General features: G+C 44.5%; 1 protein-coding gene across 3 annotated transcripts; it reads left to right on the plus strand.

The window, feature by feature from the left end:
- Positions 1 to 3,407: 3,407 nt before the first annotated feature.
- Positions 3,408 to 13,995, plus strand: LOC140483598 (cytokine-inducible SH2-containing protein-like). 3 transcript variants are annotated; one of them, XM_072581844.1, is made up of 4 exons: positions 3,408 to 3,612; positions 3,981 to 4,261; positions 12,250 to 12,491; positions 13,059 to 13,995. In XM_072581844.1, the coding sequence occupies exons 2-4, from the start codon at positions 4,242 to 4,244 to the stop codon at positions 13,538 to 13,540; spliced, it is 744 nt and encodes a 247-aa protein (XP_072437945.1). In that variant the 5' UTR covers positions 3,408 to 3,612; positions 3,981 to 4,241; the 3' UTR covers positions 13,541 to 13,995. The 3 variants fall into 3 exon arrangements, with proteins under 3 accessions (XP_072437945.1, XP_072437946.1, XP_072437944.1); XM_072581845.1 differs by lacking the exon at positions 3,981 to 4,261 and having other exon boundaries at positions 3,409 to 3,612; XM_072581843.1 differs by lacking the exon at positions 3,408 to 3,612 and having other exon boundaries at positions 3,647 to 4,261.
- The last annotated feature ends 4,221 nt before the right edge of the window (positions 13,996 to 18,216 follow it).

The raw sequence follows: 18,216 nt of genomic DNA on the forward strand, positions 1-18,216 counted from the left end.
GAATGTGGAGGAGGAAGGGGGCTGAGAGATAAATAGGAGGGTCGAGGTGGGTAAGTTATGTGGGATGGCAATAGGTAGATGTAGGTGGGGTGTGATGGTGACAGCTCACTGGGGAGGGTGGGAAGGAAGATGGGCAGGTAGGACAGGTCAAGAAGGCAGTGCCGAGTTAGAGGGATAGGTCTGGGATGAGGTGAGGGGAAGGGGATATTTGGGAAGTAATGAAGTCAGTGTTGATGCCATGTGCTTGAAGGGTCCCAAGGCAGAAGGTGAGATGTTCTTCCTCCGGGTGTCGGGTGGCTTGGATTTAGCAGTGAAGGAAGCCCAGGATTTGCATGTCCTTCAAGGAGTAGGATGGGGGAGCTGAAGTGGTCAGCCACACGGTAGTGGGGCTGTTTGTATTGTGTACAGACCAATGATGTTCCCTGAACTGTTCCACAAATTGGAGTTTTGTCTTCCCGATGTAGAGGAGACCACTTCGAGAGCAACGGATGCCGTGGGTGAGGTAGGTGGATGTGCAGGAAAATCTCTGCTGGGTTTGAAATGATCTTTTAGGTCCTTGGATGGAGGTGAGGGGAGAGATGTGGGTGTAGGTTTTACACTTTGTGCGGCAGCAGGGGAAGGTGCTGGGTGTAGAGTGTGGGTTGGTGGGGGGGCCTTCCTCAACACTACCTGTCCCTCTACCTATCTCTAGTTCTTTCAGTGTTGTGATCAGAATCCATCCAAGACAAAAGCCTTTGTCTTTTCAGGCTCAATCTCTGTTGTTTTTCTCTTTAATCATACATCATTTTAATTCTAAACTAAAATCCCTGTCACTTCTGAATGCTTGATAGAATTGATCATCGACCATAGTGACCTTGCTGTATCATTAATCTGATGTTTACTTTTGATTTTTACTTTCAACAATATACCAATTGATTATTGACCAAAGCCTTTGTGAAAGAATGGAAAGAAAACATAAAGTGAAAGGATTTCCCCCGTCACCAATATTCAACACTTTTCACATTTCATCGAGTGCATCTCATCAATCAGTTTGCATTTATATAGTACAGTTAATGTAAAATGCCAAAGTATTCAAGGAAAGATGACTAGTGGCTTAGTGGTAGATATGAGTTTTAAGCAGTATCTTAGAGAATAGCAAGGCTACAAACTTTGGGCATTATAGTGATTAAGTGGTTAGCACTGCTCCCTCACAGAGCCGGGGAGCTGGGTTTGGTTCCAGCCTCTGATAACGACGTGGAGTTTGCGCATCCTCCCCGTGTCTGTGTGGGTTTCCTCTGATGCTCCGGTTTCCTCACGCAGTTCAAAGATGTACAGGCGAGGTGGCCTAGCCACAGGAAATGCCGGGTTACAGGGATAGGGTAGACGGTGTGCGTCTGGGTAGGTTGCTCTTTGGAGGATTAGTGCGGATCCGATAGGCCGAATGGCCGCCTCCCACACTGTAGGAGGATTCTATGAATGAATCCCAAATCTTAGGCACTCAGGCACGGACACCAGTGAATAACATTGGATGAGGGATTGAATCTGATGGTAGTAAGGTGCTTCTGGTACCTTTACATCAGTGCAGCAGGAGCCAGCCGATGAATAAGGAACAGTTTTGTTTCATGTGACTCAAAATTATTGCGTTCAGGCCAAAGTCAGAAGTCATATGACACCAGGTTATAATCCAATAGGTTTATTTGAAATCACAATCTTTCAGAGCACTACTCCTTCGTGGAGAGAAGCGCACAGGCGCAGAATATATAGGGAGAGAGGTCATTCATTGCAAGATAGTTCCAGGTAATTATGAGTGTTGAAAGATAATACAAATGTGTGAGTGGAGTGTTAACAGGATGACTAACAAGTCTCAGCAGGTGATCGATAGTGTCAGACAGTGTCAACAGCTGAAGGGCTTTTGACCGAAACGTTGATTTCACTGCTCGTTGGATGCTGCCTGAACTGCTGTGCTCTTCCAGCACCACTAATCCTATAATCTGATCAGTTCAGGCGGGGAGAAAATTGCAAAATATCAAAAATAAGGTGGTGCTAGAGACAAACCAAGTAACTGGAGTAACATGATAGGTATAAGTGTTCCCTCCCAGTCAGAGAATATATCAGTAATCCAGGACATTTAGCCTCCGATCTTTGGGTAAGTGTCCTCCAAGGCGGCCTTCAAGATACACAACGACGCAGAATTGCTGAACACAAACTGAGCCAAGTTTTATACCCATGAAGACAACCGCAATTGTCATCGAGGATTGATGTCGCGCTACATGTAACCCCACTGCACTGTTCTGTAAAATCTTCCTTTACTGTCTGGTTTTGACACCATCGCCTTGATAATTTACGATCTCTCCACCTTAATTAGTTTGTACAGTTTTGGATTACCTGTTACTTTGGTTAGACCCTGGGCATGCAACCCTTATAACCTATCATTTATTTCCAGCCATTTGGTTTGTCTCCTGCCCCATCTTATTTTTAAGTTTTTTTTTTGTAGCTATCTCTGCCTTATTTAATTGGATTCTTGGTCATCCCTTCACTTACTCTTTAACTGACTTTACTCACACCGTCTGAACTTTTGATCACCTCCAAAGACCTGTTATGCTGTCTTTTGGCACTCCACGCACACCATTTGTACCACCTTTGACACTCGTCATTACCTGGAATTATCTTGCAATAATCTCTACGCTTATAAATTCTCTGCCTGTTCACTTCTCACCGGTTCACCTGAGGAAGGAGCAGAGCTCTGAAAGCTTGTGATTTCAAATAAACCTGTTGGACTGGTGTCGTGTGACTTCTGACTTTGTCCACGCCAGTCCAACATTGCCACCTCCACAAGCCAGTTAAGCTATTGGCCACGTTTCTTACTCTCTACAGTGAACTGACACCAGTGGGAGAAACCATTTTGAAGAGTAACTAGGGATTCTGCCATTCCACAAGATTATAAATAATATAATTTATTAAGTTAAAAATCACCCAACACTAGGTTATAGTCCAACAGGTTTAATTGGAAGCACTAGCTTTCGGAGCGCTGCTTCTTCATCAGGTGGTAAGGAGCAGCACTCCAAAAGCTAGTGCTTCCAAATAAACCTGTTGGACTATAACCTAGTGTTGTGTGATTTTTACCTTTATACACCCCAGTCCGACACCGGCATCTCCGAATTATGACCAACATAATTTATAAATGTATAAAATGGAAATAAGGTCTGCAATAGATCCTAAACAGCATGATGCCAATAGACATCTCTGACAGAAAGCCACCAAAAAAAAAATCCACCCTCCCTATCGAGGAGTCGGCAGAAATAAACAACAGGAACCACTTGAGTTAATGGTTGGGTGATTTTGTTTGTTTGTTTGGGTGGTGACACAGTGTTGTATAACCAGGAAGAAGATGCCATTTATTTGGCTCTTTTTGCTGATTGGCTGTTATCTCCCTTCTTTGCATCTGCGGTGGTATTCCTGGAGAGTTCTTGGAAATGTATCAAAGGCATTTCCGCCGTAATTCGTGACACATTCTTGGCTCTGAGCCCAATTAGAATTGGTTGGTGCTGGGGAGCAGAGAGAGTTGAAGCGGCGCTTGCAAATGAGTTAAAACGCACCGAGACGGAGCGATTAAAAAAACCCCCAAAAGACCAGGTAACAAATGTCAATTTCTTCGGGAACAGACTGATTATTCCAGAGTTCTTTGTGTTGAGAGGAGCTGGCGAGTATAGTATTAATTCTAGGAAATTCCATTCCTGGAAAACTTATAATTGTGACAATCAAGTGGCAACTGTCTCCTCCCCCTCTCCTATTTCTTGTGCGCTCTTCCCCCTTACACATTTAGTGTGTTTAAAGCCACGAGTCTGTAATATCTCCTTGAGATGATTTACCAAACTTAGTGTTTAGAGAGGGCAAGGCCAGGTCGATAGAGCTGCGTGCCTGAAGTTATTTTACTGAGTCTGTGTTTTATTTTCTCTGTTTGTTTGTTATTCCGCTGTTATTTATTTTTTCTCTCTCTGCAGCAGCAAGGAGACACGGATTCGACCAGTCTCTGCAAACCCACGTTTTACAATAAGATTGGAACACTTGTGTGTGTTTGTGGTGTGTGTGTGGGGAGGAGGTAAAGGGGGAGGTTTTTTTTAAAAAAAAAGTTCCAGAGTAAGCTGTACGAAGGCAGAGTTGAATTGACCCGGAAAATCCCGACAGTTTCCCCGTGCTGTCTAACTTGAAGGGAGTTTTATAACAAGATCTGTCGTTTCCCAAGGTTGACATTACTGTCTGACATGGTGCTCTGTTACCAGCGGTAAGTCAATTGTGTGTGTTTCACTTAGATATCGACTTTTTTCGATCTTACTTTGTAACGATAAAATTGTGTCTTGTGAATCCGGAGGGGGACGAGGACTTTCGACCCTTCTAACGTGTAGTACTGCCTAGGCTGAACCTCGACCGCACTCGGTCTGTCTCCGGACTGGACCGAGTCTTGTTTTAAAAAAAACAAAACAGTAGTTTTTTCGTCCATGGATTCTTTATTATCCCGAGTGACTTCATTTATAATTCTGGAATATCTTTTATCCTGCGTTCAGCAGAGACCTGATGAGCTCTTAAATGTTTCTAATAGAAAATGAAATAATTAGTGTTGTGTGTGAAGAAACACATATTCAGATAGGGTTTAATAAAGGGACACAGGTTTAATGTCAATTAAACACTTTAAATGGTTAATGGTGGATCTGAAATCAGTCGAGAAAAAATGCATCTTTTAAAAACGAAATTAATGTTTTAAAGTGAGAATTGAAGTGAAATAATTTTAATCTGTTTTGTTTTCGTTTGACAAATGGAAACAATGATAGAACAGGAGTGGGGTGTTAGCGACTGAGAAATACTGGAGCCACTTAAACTAGCTTTTGTATTGTCTGCTTGTGGGTGTGGCGTTAGTTTCTGTTTCTGTCCCAGTATAAGTGCCAGCCCAACACCATTTACCCAGGGGAAGCTAAAACAAAAAGCACAGGATTGGCACCAAGGTCATACCCAGGTGAGCACTGTTGCTGAAGATGTGAAAAAGCCTCTCGAGTACTGCCGATTACAGCTGTACTCAACCGCCTGGCGTTACACACACGCACACACCTCCAACGACTAAAGCTTCTTTCTGCTCATCCTGCAATCTCCTGCCCCACTGCCAACTTCGTGCAGAATCTCCACAGATTTGTACCTGACACCCTTCAGAGAAGTGAAACAACAGAGGACCAGTATAAACAGAATACATGATAAGGGGCTCTTGTGATGTAGTGGTGGTGTCCATATCTCTTGAACCAGGAGACCTGGGTTCAAGCCCCTTCCTGGTCTGGAGGCATGTTTCTGACCAGGCTGATTGGAAAATATCACTATAGATAAGGACATGCAATGTGAGGTGAGACCATACCAGTTTTTAAGCTGGAGGCAGGTTAAATGAAAATAATGGTCGTGGTTTAACCATTCTCTGAATCTGTAGTTCATGTGCAAGGCAATCCGAGCAGTTCCAGGTCTTGTGTTTATCATCATTTATTTTAGCCATAAAGGAGCAGGCGTAGACGATGATATTCATCAGCCAGCTTTGTTCAATTCAATCAGGGATGTCACCAGATTGCCCATCTCTCTCTAGTTAGCCTGGAGAAGCAGGTGGTGAGCTTGCAGCCTTGAACTTTACCCCAGGGAATGGGTCATATGGAAGGGAATAGAGGGTAAATGTAGAGGTTTGAGAGAAGGTGGTAATGGAGGATAAGACGATAAGCACTAGGTGTCGTCTGGTTGGTCCTAATGGTAAACCATCATTTTCACATCCTCCGAAAGGGGAGTTGGCTACCCGGAGCAACAATATCTTTTACACAAAAGATCAAGGGAAAAGGGAAATACTCAGCTGGTCTGTGGGGAGAGAGAAAAACAGCTCATGTTTCAGGCTTGTGAACTTCCTAAGATCTCTTTTGTTCCTTTACTTATTGCCCACTTTTATCTCGTTTTGTTTTTTTAATATTTTGGACTCGTCTTTCTTTCCATCTTCTCTCACACCTCCCCTGCATGGTCCTGCCTCTTATTCTCACTTTAAACCTGTTTTCTCTTTCATTTCTTCCCGTTCTCACGGAAGGTCAACGATCTGACCTTTATCTCCCCACAGATGCTGCCTACCTTCAGATATTGCAGGTTTCCAGCATGCTTTTGTGTCAGAAAAGTCTCCTGGTCTCTCTCTATGCCTCACTGTCATCACTCCTCTGCCCTCCACACACACCCCCTCTGTCTTAACCCAGCCATGATTGTATTCCTGTTTGTGGGATCTTGCTGTGTGCAAATTGGTTGCCACATTTCCTGCATTGACTGTACATAAAAAAAAACTAATTGGTGCTTTGGGTCAGGAGCTAAAGAAATGCAGGTATTTCTTCTCTCACTTCTTTGCCCCCTCCCCCCACCTTTCCCTTTCTCTTTACCCTCAAAGTTTCAAGAGTTGGAGGTGAGGGTGGGAAATGAGTGAGTTATAACTCAGTATCAAAGGGTAGGGTTGAAAAAAAGTTATAAAAAAAGATTAATTCCTATTCAAATAGAACAAAGATAAGGATTTTGACACAAATACTTCAAATCTAAAAGACAATACAGTATGTGACAGCATGATTCCCACTGTCAGGGCAAATTATCACAACAAAATGCTGACCTTGTCCATGTTGTGCTTAGAAAAGACTATTTGTGCATTGGAGCAGATGCTGTTAATTAAATCTGAGTTGGAAGGTGCATAGTACAAGGGTCCATTAGTGCAGCAATGATGCACCAGTGTAATCTCACCCTAATATTATTTATTCAGCATGTTTAAAATATTGGAGAGCTGGAAGTGGTTTTTGCATTTGTCATTTCCCGTCCCACTGCATGCACCGACTCCCAGCTCGGCAGCTGCAGAAGGCAGAGACTGAAAGCTAGATCCTTGCTCTCAAGGATAAAAGTAAAAATGAATGGATTTCTCACATCTAAGCTCACACCAGGGATAGTTGCTTGGTTGCATTCCCAGGTGGAATTTACTGATTGGTTCTATGCTGGTAATGATTGGAAGAAAGGGTGTTCAGAAATTTTAAAAAAAGTCACGCAAGTGGAGAGGGCCGAGATGCAAAAGGCCAGATGTAGTTTTGCAAGTTTATTTAGGAAGGTTTGCATAATCCCAGGATATCTGGAGGAGCTATGCAATCCATGGAGGGCTATTCCACCTGTGGCTGTTCGGCTTATAGCACTCTTCAGGTGAAATCATTCTGAAAATGGAGGTAGTGTGCAGCCAGTTTGCTTGTAGCAAGCTCCTACAGCATGTAATGAACTATGTGGCTAGATCATCTGCTTTAGCAATGAACAAACATTGTCCTGGACATCAGGGAGAATACTTTGGAATGGTATCACAGGATGATTGGAATTCACTTGAGGGGGGAGGTGGGGCCATTATTTAATGTCTCATTTGAAACGCAGCACCTCTGGCTGTACAAGTCTACATCAAGACTGTGATGCACTGTCAAACATGTGTGCTCAAACATCTAGATGCACTATATATATAAATACAATGTTGTCTCTTTGGGAGCCATTGGCCAATGTTACTGTGTTATTTCTTGGCACACTGCACTAAAAGAACACTCCCTCATTCATCCTGGGGTATATCCAGGCTTATGCCCAAAATGTTGATTCTCCTGCACCTCAGATGCTGCCTGACCTGTGCTTTTCCAGCACCACACTGTCGACCCTTAATATTTCAATTGATGATCAGCTCTTAGGATTACATTGACACCTAGTAGCAGTGGTAGGCCATTCATCCCATTGAGCCTGTTCTGTCATTCAGTAGGATCATGGCTGATCCTCCAATTTAATACTGTATTCCTGCTTTCTCTCCATACCCCTTAATGGTTTAAGTGTCTATCCCTTTCTTGAATGTGCTCTGTGAGCCAGCCCCCACAGACTTCTGGGATAGGGGAATGTTCAAATTGGATTAGTGGTGCTGGAAGAGCTGGAATAAACTTATTCCTGATGAAGGGCTTTTGCCCGAAACGTCGATTTCGCTGCTCGTTGGATGCTGCCTGAACTGCTGTGCTCTTCCAGCACCACTAATCCAGTATTTGGTTTTCAGCATCTGCAGTCATTGTTTTTACCTGAATGTTCAAATTGGCCACACTCTGAGTGAGGGACATGTTACCCCATCTTATTCCTAAGCGCTCTCCAGACTGAAGAAAAATGCACTCTCCAACCGTCCCGTCACTGAAATCATTTTCAAACAAACAGGTTTTACTTTGTCACGAGCTTCCATAGTATCAGGTGACCAGCACGGAAGTGAGCCGGTTTTTTATAAATCCCGAAGCTGTCAATTGCTGCTTGTGAATCTTTCAGAACAGGTTCAGATGCTTGAAGGAATGCGCAGCCAGTTAAATGAGTCCTGTGGATTTGTGTGCATAACCCTTGGAATTCCCCGGTAGTGAGCACATTCCAACGTTGAAACCAGCTGAACCAGAAACTTTGTTATTTTTCATTGGCTGAAATTCCTGGTCCCCTGTTTCCTACAAATGGCTAAACGTAGACAATTGAGTTGAGAGCAGCTTCTTAAATAAATGTTACAGGGAAACAAAATGCAAAAACAAAAAAAAAACCTTTGCTCTAGTCATCAGCAATGTGATAGAAAGCTGGGGTGAGAAAGGACCATTGGGCCCATCCAAGTAGTCCATTACCACTCCTGTCGTTCTCCTGATACAGCAATCCTTCCCGTCCCCTCCCCCCCCCAATCCTGATTCTCAATCAGCAACATCCCGTCAGCGCCTCGGCTGGTTGGCTCATTCTCAAGTTGTGGCGGTGAAATCGAAAAATCAAAACCGAGCCCGATCGTGACTCACAATCTCTAGTCATAAATGAACGTTTGTGAACCCAATCGTTTTCAAGGATTCTGAAACATTGTGCAGAGTTTGGTTGCGGTATTGGCTCTGACACATTCAATCTCAGGCATTCCCCTCAGCTTGCATCGTCCAGTGGAATGGTCTTTTGGAAGAGGGGTAGAACTTTCCTGTAGTAATTTTAAAAAAAAAATCATTTGAGCACTGAGATTTATTCAGATTTTGTTTCTGGCTTGGTTGAATTGAGGTCGGTGATGTCTGTTAAAAGCAACTTTTAATTAACAAAGTGCATTTAATGGATCAAAACATCTCCAATGCGTCTTTCTAGGAGTGCTCTCAGGCCATGTTGAGTCACGTGAGGCAATAATGGATCAGGTGACCAACACCTTGGCTAAAGAGAAAAGTTTTAAGGAGCATCTCAAAGGAGGGAAGCATGGTAGAAATTCCAGAGTTTAGGATTTTTGGAAACTGAAGGTAGAGCAACCAATCGTGAATTGGTTAACATTGGTGGATGTACAGAGATTAGAACTGGAGGAGCCAATGGGTTTGAAGGGCTGGAGGTGATTACAGAGAGGCAGGGCCATGGGTGAGAATTTTAGCATTGGATCATCGCTTCAAGGTTGGAACAATTTTTGGAAGCCATCCAGTTGGTTGTTGACTCCTGCCACATCTGCTTCCTCCTTCAGCATCACAATTAGTAATGTTTCATCGCAGTTGTTAATCAATTTACTTTCAACTGATTCATGCCAATGCAATGGTGTGAGCCTGCGCTGGTGAGTTTAATGGGTAGGAATGTGTGTTGCAGATTCTGTGATGACTTTCAAAGGGTCAATACTTGGTAGAAGATGAAATTGCAGGGCTGTGCAGAAAGAATGGGATTCATTGGATAGTTCCAGCAAAGAGCAAGCACAGCATAATGGAACAAACAGATTTCTTTCTGTAATAGTCATGTTTCAGTGCTACAGCAGTTAATTTCAGTTCCTGTGAATAATAATGATGCCAGCATAGTTTAGTGGACAAGCCTCTTGCCTCTGAACCATAGAGGGGTGTGTTCCAGGTATGTGACTATAAAATTCAGGCTAAAACTTTGGTGTAATATTTGGGGAGTGCTACAGCAAGTTGGCTCCTCTGTTCCTCATCTTACATCAGTGACTGCATTCCAAAAGTGCTTCATTTGGCTGTAATATGCTCTGTGATGTCTTGAGGTCATGAAAGACATTGGGTGAGTCATCAGATGAGGCTCAGCTGTGATGACCTCCTTGTTGAATCGTGAATGACCACTCGCCTGTTTAAAAGGGGGTGCCTGGAAGGGCCCCTGTCGAGTGAACTAGGTCTCTCGTTCAATCATATGGAAACCTCTGAATTCGTTTGTCCACCTGTTTGCAGTTGTCTTTTGCTATATGAGGTCTTGCTTTTGCTATGGTTATGAGAGCCAGTGTAGCTTACAGTATGGCACTCCCTTGCTATGGCACTGGTTTGTCAACTAAGTGCTCACGGCTTGCTCGTTGGGCAGTGAGAATGTCACTAACTGAGTCATGTTAACCCCACAGGATTGGTAGAAAATATTAGGCCCACCCCCACAACGAACAAATATTGGCTCTTCAGACCGTTTCCGTAAACCCCTCAAGTTGATGAAATATCCTGATTTGTGACTGCCGAAAGCAACACTTCCTTTATTTGAGATGGGAAAGAGGCAGTGGGGCAGAAATGACTTTGGTCAGCGATTTACACCGCCTTGAAAAATCACAAAGAAGCTTCTCGCAAAGCTGGTGACTGCTGCAATAATGAACCTTCCGTGTGTAATCGAAACAGAATTGTAACAGCTATCTTAAATCCCAGAAAGTAGATGCCTTTTTAAAATCCCGGCAAAGTGGTTTCTGGAATGCAGTTTCAAATGCATATGAATGTAATTTTAAAAATGTTGTATAGTACACGTGCAAGGAATTATGCCAAACCTTGGGACAATTAGGGTCTATCTAAAGGGCAGTGTCCAGTTCCGAGCACCATGTTTTAGAAAGCATATATCAAGACCTTGGAAACCGCGTGTGGAGGAGAAATCTGCGCGAGATTAGAGATTTCTGTTAAAAACCGAAAGAACTGCGGATGCTGTAAATCAGACAAAAATAGAAATTTCTGGAAAGGTTCAGCAGGTCTGGCAGCATCCATGGAGAGAAATCGGAGTTAACTTTTTGGGTTTGCAGCAATTCTTATTTTTGTCAGAAATTTCTGTTATATGTGGGCGGCACGGTGGTTAGCACTGCTGCCTCACAGCGCCAGAGACACTGGTTGGTTCAATTCCCGCCTCAGGTGACTCTCTGTGTGGAGTTTGCACATTCTCCCCGTGTCTGCGTGGGTTTCCTCCGGGTGCTCCAGTTTCCTACCACAGTCCAAAGATGTGCAGGTCAGGTGAATTGGCCATGCTAAATTGCCCATAGTGTTAGGTGAAGGGGTAAATGTAGGGGTATGGGCAGGTTGCGCTTCGGCGGGGCGGTGTGGACTTGTTGGGCCGAAGGGCCTGTTTCCACACTGTAAGTAATCTAATCTAATCATAGACTTGAGACCCTGGAGTGGTTCACTTGGAGCAGAAGTGTAATGGCGGTGTTCAAAATCATAGAACATAGAACAGTACAGCACAGTACAGGCCCTTCAGCCCTTGATGTTGTGCCGACCTTTTATCATACTCTAAGATCAAATTAACCTACATACCCTTCATTTTACTATCATCCATGTGTCTATCCAAGAGTCATTTAAATGTCCCTAATGTATCTGATTCTACTACCACTGCTGGCAGTGCAATCCACACACCCACCATTCTGTATAAAGAACCGACCTCTGACACCTCCCTAAACCTTCCTCCAATCACTTTTCAAATTATGACCCCATGTGATAGCCATTTCTGCCCTGGAGCAAAGTCTCTGACTATTCACTCTATCTACACCTCCCATCATCTTGGGACACCTCTATCATGAAAGATTTAATTGCTCATGTTTCAGTGGTTGAAGCCAAGCCTTTGAATGTTTTCAAGAAAGGGTTTGATGTCGTTTTTGAGACTATAAGGATCAAAGTGGGAGAAAGCCGGAACAAGGTTCCTCATTGGATAATCAACCAAGATCACAATGAATGGCAGAGCAGGTTCGAAGGGCTAAATAGCTTACTTTTGCTCCTATTTTCCCATTACAAAATGCTGTTCCACTCTGTTGGCTTGGTCAAGACCTTGAAAAGAAGCTGAGATGACAATGTTTGTAAGTCATAGCAATGAGGTTAGTAAACAAGTGCCTTGCTGTTTGTGGAGCCAGGCTCGGTGACAGTATTTTACTGTCAGTGTTGATGTGAGTTGTACAATTTTGTATTCAGTGAAGTGGTCTATTTTATTGTCATGTTCCTATCAAACTAAAAGGAAACCTTTTTCCTTTTCTCCCATTTTTAGGCATTTACCAACACAGCAAGGAACGCGAACCATCTCTCTGACACCAGCGAGCGCTGACTTTATTGTAATCTCGGAAACACAGGAAAGTCGGGCTGTGAGGAACGTGTCCCTTATGACGTTTCAGGAGGAGAATTCTTCACTAGTGCCAGTAAGCCATCGAAGCCAGGAGTCCACTGGAAAAAGAGACCCAGAAGCAGATATGCAATGTATCACCACCACCCTTAGGCAACTGGATCTGTCAGGTGAGGGAACACATCCCAAACAAGCCCATGTTTTTACCTTTTTCAGGTATTGACCCAACTCCTTTGTAAGCATCCCGATAGAATGTGCTTCCACCTGTCTTAAGGACTGTTGCGAGGTGGAATGCACCAAGTGTGGTGGCAAGGGAATTCCTCATCCCTTCCCTCCAATTCTTACAATTATCATCAATCTACTTCTTTATTGTAAATCTAAATCTATGACCCTTTAGCCAGTTCACTTTCTGCGTATCTGCTCACACCAAATCCTTTGAAAGGAGGATCTGAGGTGAACAGTGTGGATGTATTTAAGGGGAAGCTAGGTAAATGTACAAGTAGGAAGGGGATGGAGTTTAAACCTCGTGACCGCCAGAGGGAGAAGCAGCATGACCTAATGGGGCGGGGTGGCCTCTTACTTTGCTTTTTACATAAGTTGTTGGTCGCTCCTCCTTTTGGTTTGTTCTCAGGGTGGTTTTCATGACTAAAACACTACCAATAAGCCAGCACTTAGTGGGGAGAGACTTGAATACCCAACCAATTCTAAAAGTGACCTTTTTACTTTTTGATCTTCAGGATGGTACTGGGGTTCCCTCACAGCCAGTGAAGCCAAGCAACAACTCAACAAGATGCCAGAAGGGACCTTCCTCATCCGAGACAGCTCACACCCCAGCTACCTGCTGACACTTTCGGTGAAGACCAATCGTGGTCCTACGAATGTCCGGATAGAGTACAGCAATGGCAAGTTCTGCCTGGATTCGTACTACTTGGCCAAGCCCAGGATCTTGGCCTTCAAAGAGGTTCTCAGTCTCATCCAGCATTACGTCACCTCCTGCATCGTGGACCGGTACGACAAATCGACAGACTCAGTGTCCCTGCCCCCCAAGGATACTGCCATCCACCTAAAACTCATCAAACCACTTCACCGAAAGGATTCATTTCCCTCTCTTCAGCACTTGTGTCGATTGACTATTAACAGAATAACACACCAAGTGGATAAGCTACCATTACCAAAAAGCGTCCAGGGATATTTAGAAGAATACCCTTTCCTCCTCTGAGATAGTATTGTTTCTTTTTGTGGAGTGATGGGGATGGGCAAGGGTTTTAGCAGAGAAAGCGCAGGCAGTTTTGTGGCCACCTGTTTCTTGGCTGAGAGATGGCCACTCAATGGGTCTTTGAGAGCCATTGAGTGATGATGTGGTGATGATTAATAACAGACTTTTATGTTTGAAAGTGTGCGTTGCGTGCTGGACAATTGAATATACTTTCTTGGTTTCACTGTACTGGAGCAGGTCCTGTGGACTTTTCAAAAAACTAAAATGTGAATTAAGAGCTAAGGAAGCAGACTGGAAAGATTCCTTGATGAGTAACCAAGATATAACCTAGATATGCAAAAAATAACTCTACAGCTTTTATATTATTTGAATGCACTTTGACTATTTTTAGAAATACTTGTTTTTTTAAAAAAAAGACCAAAAATAGAAAACATTTTCTAATAAAGTATTTTAAAACACATTACTATTTCATTTCAAGGGATATTCAATGTGAAAACAAAAGTGATGTTGAAACCGCAATCAGAATTTATCAAATAGCTGCCAAGGATTTGAGGGGCCAAATGGCCAACACCGTCTCTTAATTCTTGAGTGGAACTGATTGACAGAGGGAAAAAAGGTTTCCCTGAAGATGTGGGGGTCTCCTCAGAGGGAGATTTGTTGAATTTAAACAAAAAGGGATAACTCAGTACACAGCGAGAAACCTCCCAGTGGCAGATGCACCAGTATCCAAAGGACACAGATGAAAAGGAAGGAACAAAAGACAAGGAGAGAGATGAGACCACTTTCTCCCCCACCCCCAGTGAGCCATGAGATGGAAGCAGACTCAACAGTGACTTTCAGCACTGAAAAATGTGTTGCTGGAAAAGCGCAGCTGGTCAGGCAGCATCCAAGGAGCAGGAGAATCGACGTTTCGGGCAGATTCAGATTCCTGAAGAAGGGCTTATGCCCGAAACGTCGATTCTCCTGCTCCTTGGATGCTGCCTGACCTGCTGCACTTCTCTAGCAACACATTTTTCAGCTCTGATCTCCAGCATCTGCAGTCCTCACTTTCTCCTAAGTGAGTTTCAGCAGCCAATTAGATAAATAGAAAGGCAAAATTCACAGGGCCTTGTAGAAACAGCAGGAAGGTGGGACTAAGTGGGTTGCTTGACCAAGTGAGGATGGCTCAAATAGCCTCCAGCTGCAGACCAAGATTTTTAAAATATCCTGCAGGCACCTTCAAATTTTGGGTGTAGGTCTGCTTTTTAAAAAACTTTTCTTGGAATGTGTGTGGCACTAGCTTGGCCTGCATTCATTGTTGAGAATTCCTGGGGTCATTTGTAGGCCAGGGCAAGTAAGGACAGCAGATGTCCTTCCCTAAAGAATATTAGTGAACCAAATTAGTTTTTACAACAATTGACAATGGGTTGTTATTAGGTCTAGCTTTTAATGTGTGATTTTATTGCATTCAACTTTCACCATTTGCTGTGGTAGGATTTGATTCCATGTCCCAAGTGACGTTCTGAATCCGTCTTCAGACAATCACTTCCAGATTTACCTCCTCACCATTTAGGATCATAAAATTCCTGTAATGCAGAAAGAAGCCATTTGGCCCACCGAGTCAGCACCGACCCTCCAAAGAGCACCCCACCCATCTATGTAGCCTGCAGAGGGTTTTTCCCTGTGGCTAACCCACCAAGCCTGCACATTCCTGGGCACTCCAGGTCAATTTCTAATGTGGCTCATCTACCTAACCTGCACATCTTTGGACTGTGGGAGGAAACTCACGCAGACATGGGGAGAATGTGCAAGCTCCATGCAGACAGCCGAAAGTAGAATCAAACCTGGGTCCCTGGGTGCTGTGAGGCAGAAGTACCAACCATGCCACCCTTGCCTTGATGTCCATAGTCGCACTCTTCCTCTGTACTGATCCTTTGCTATGTTTTGTTGTAGTCAGTATAGATGTCTGTCCATTACCTTTTCTGCCATCCACAATATCTTTCTATAACATTTTACACTATACAACTACTTTGATCATCTCAAGGCCCACAAGATAGATAAAGTATGTGCTTTCAGCTGGTTAACACCCCACCCTGCCCACACACGAGTCTGAAGCCAAGATTGTATTTTGAAGGGTACCACTCTACACCAATGGTTGACCAAGGGTTTTTGGTCCGTACTCCTGTAATTGGCATGTGATAAAAAGATTTACAACTGACATTCAACCTGTTTGGCTTCCATCCATGACCTGACCATCAAGTGGAATGAAACTTGAACCTACAGCTTCTGACTATTCTGTAGCACCACCCTTGTTCTAAGTGGGTTTAGATTTTCAACAGGATGCAGCACTTCAAAACTGGGTGTCCATGAGATGCTGTGGGCCATTAAATGCAGCAGATCTGCAATCTCATAACCTGACATTGTCCCCATCTATCATCAAGCCAAAGGGTCAACCCTTGTTCAATGAAAAGTGAAAGAAGGTATGCACTGGACAGGTCTAAAAATGAGATGCTGACCTGGTGATGCTGCAATAGTCTATTTTCATGCCAAAGAGCAAAATTAGCATACACCAGAGGTAAGTAGTCCCACACGAATGGTCTGTCATTCTGTCATAGTGGGATGTGAGTAGTGATGGACAATTAACTCACTGGAGGGATAGGCACCACAAATAAGTCAGGCAAAAACAAGGACTGCAGATGCTGGAAACCAGAGTCTAGATTAGAGTGGTTCTGGAAAAGCACAGCAGGTCAGGCAGAATCCGAGGAGCAGGAAAATCGATATTTTGGGCAAAAGCCTTTCATCAGGAATAGACGCTGGAAGCCTCCAGGGTGGAGTGATAACTGGGGGTGGGGAGAAAGTAGCACAGAGTACAATAGGTGAATGGAGGTGATAGGTCAAAGAGGAGGGTGGGGGAAGGTAGCAAAGGGTACAATGGATGAATGGGGGTGGGGATGAAGGTGATAGGTCAGAGAGGAGGGTGGAGTGGATAGGTGGAAAGCAAGATAGGCAGGTAGGACAGGTCATGGGAACGGTGCTGAGCTGGAAGTTTGGAGCTGGGGTGAGGTGAGGGAAGGGGAAGTGAGGAAACTGGTCAAGTCCACACTGAGGCCGTGGGGTTGAAGTATTCTGAGGCTGAAGATGAGGCGTTCTTCCTCCAGGCATCTGGTGGTGAAGGAGGCCCAGGACCTCCATGTCCTCGGCAGAGTGGGAGGGGGAGTTGAAATGTTGGGCCACAGGGTGGGGTGGTTGGTTGGTGCTGGTGTCCCGGAGATGTTCCCTAAAGCACTCTGCTAGGAGGCATCCAGTCTCCCCAATGTAGAGGAGACCGCATCAGGAGCAACGGATACAATTACTGATATTGACGGATGTGCAGGTAAAACTTTGGGGCTTTGGATGGCGGTGAGGGAGGAGGTGTGGGCGCAGGTCTTGCAATTCCTGTGGTGGCAGGGGAAGGAACCAGGAGGGGAGGGTGGGTTGTTGGGGGGTGGGGCTGGTGGGGGTGGGGGGGGGGGTGGTTGCGGGGTAGGGGCTGAGGACCTGACCAGGTAGTTATGGAGGGAACGGTCTTTTCAGCCTCAATGATGGGGGAACACTGCACATCAGCGCAAAAGGTGAGTCTAAAATGTTGCAAAGACTTTCAGCTTGAAATGCTGAGTGGGCATTCCATCCTGGCTGCCTCCTCACCTCCCTGGCAGCTTGTGAAAGCAATTCACAAGGCATACAGAATCAGGGCTTTATAAATTGAGTACAAAAGCAAGGAAGTCCTGACGAACCTTTCAAACTCTGGTTCAGCTTTTGCTGGAGTCCTGTTTGATGACAGTACCACATATCAAGAAGGTATGAAGGCTTTCACCATTTAAAGGGCTCAGCCATGGCACTGGGCCTGTGATATTGTGGAAACACCACAGGATGTTGACTGGCATGAGGACTGGACCATGGGACTTGGGAGAGCCATGTAAAGGTAAGCTATGTGTCAGGGTGGTGAATTAGGTTGTTGGTAGCTGGGAGAAGGGACGCTACCCTGAAATCAACTACTCAGTTGTTTGGGTTCAGAAAAGTCCTGAGAATCAGTAGGTGCAACTAAATAGAGTCATAGAGATCTACAGCATGGAAACAGACCCTTCGGTCCAAACTGTCCATGCCGACCAGCTATCCCAACCCGATCTAGTCCCACCTGCCAGCACTTGGCCCATATCCCTCCAAACCCTTCCTATTCATATACCCATCCAAATGCCTTTTGAATGTTGCAATTGTACCAGTTTCCACCACTTCCTCTGGCAGCTCATTCCATGCACAAACCACCCTCCGCATGAAAAAGATCCCCCTAGGTCTCTTTTATATCTTTCCCCTCTCACCCTAAACCTATGCCCGCTAGTTCTGAACTCCCCCACCCCAGGGAAAAGACTTTGTCTATTTATCCTATCCATGCCCCTCAGAATTTTGTAAACCTCTATAAGGTCACCCCTCAGCCTCCGACACTCCAAGGAAAACAGCCCCAGCCTATTGACCCTCTCCTTACAGCTCAAATCCTCCAAACCTGGCAACATCCTTGTAAATCTTTTCTAAACCCTTTCAAGTTTCACAACATCTTTGCAATAGGAAGGAGACCAGAATTGCACGCAATATTCCAACAGTGGTCGAACCAATGTCCTGCACAGCCACAACGTGACCTCCCAGCTCCTGTACTCAATGCTCTGACC

Source organism: Chiloscyllium punctatum, chromosome 12 (genome assembly GCF_047496795.1).
Source record: "Chiloscyllium punctatum isolate Juve2018m chromosome 12, sChiPun1.3, whole genome shotgun sequence".
Taxonomy (NCBI): domain Eukaryota; kingdom Metazoa; phylum Chordata; class Chondrichthyes; order Orectolobiformes; family Hemiscylliidae; genus Chiloscyllium; species Chiloscyllium punctatum.

Coding starts and splice junctions, on each gene's coding strand:
- LOC140483598 (XM_072581844.1), top strand. CDS start 4,242: ATGGTGCTCTGTTACCAGCG. Junction 4,262..12,249: donor ATGGTGCTCTGTTACCAGCG/GTAAGTCAATTG, acceptor TCCCATTTTTAG/GCATTTACCAACACAGCAAG. Junction 12,492..13,058: donor TAGGCAACTGGATCTGTCAG/GTGAGGGAACAC, acceptor TTTGATCTTCAG/GATGGTACTGGGGTTCCCTC.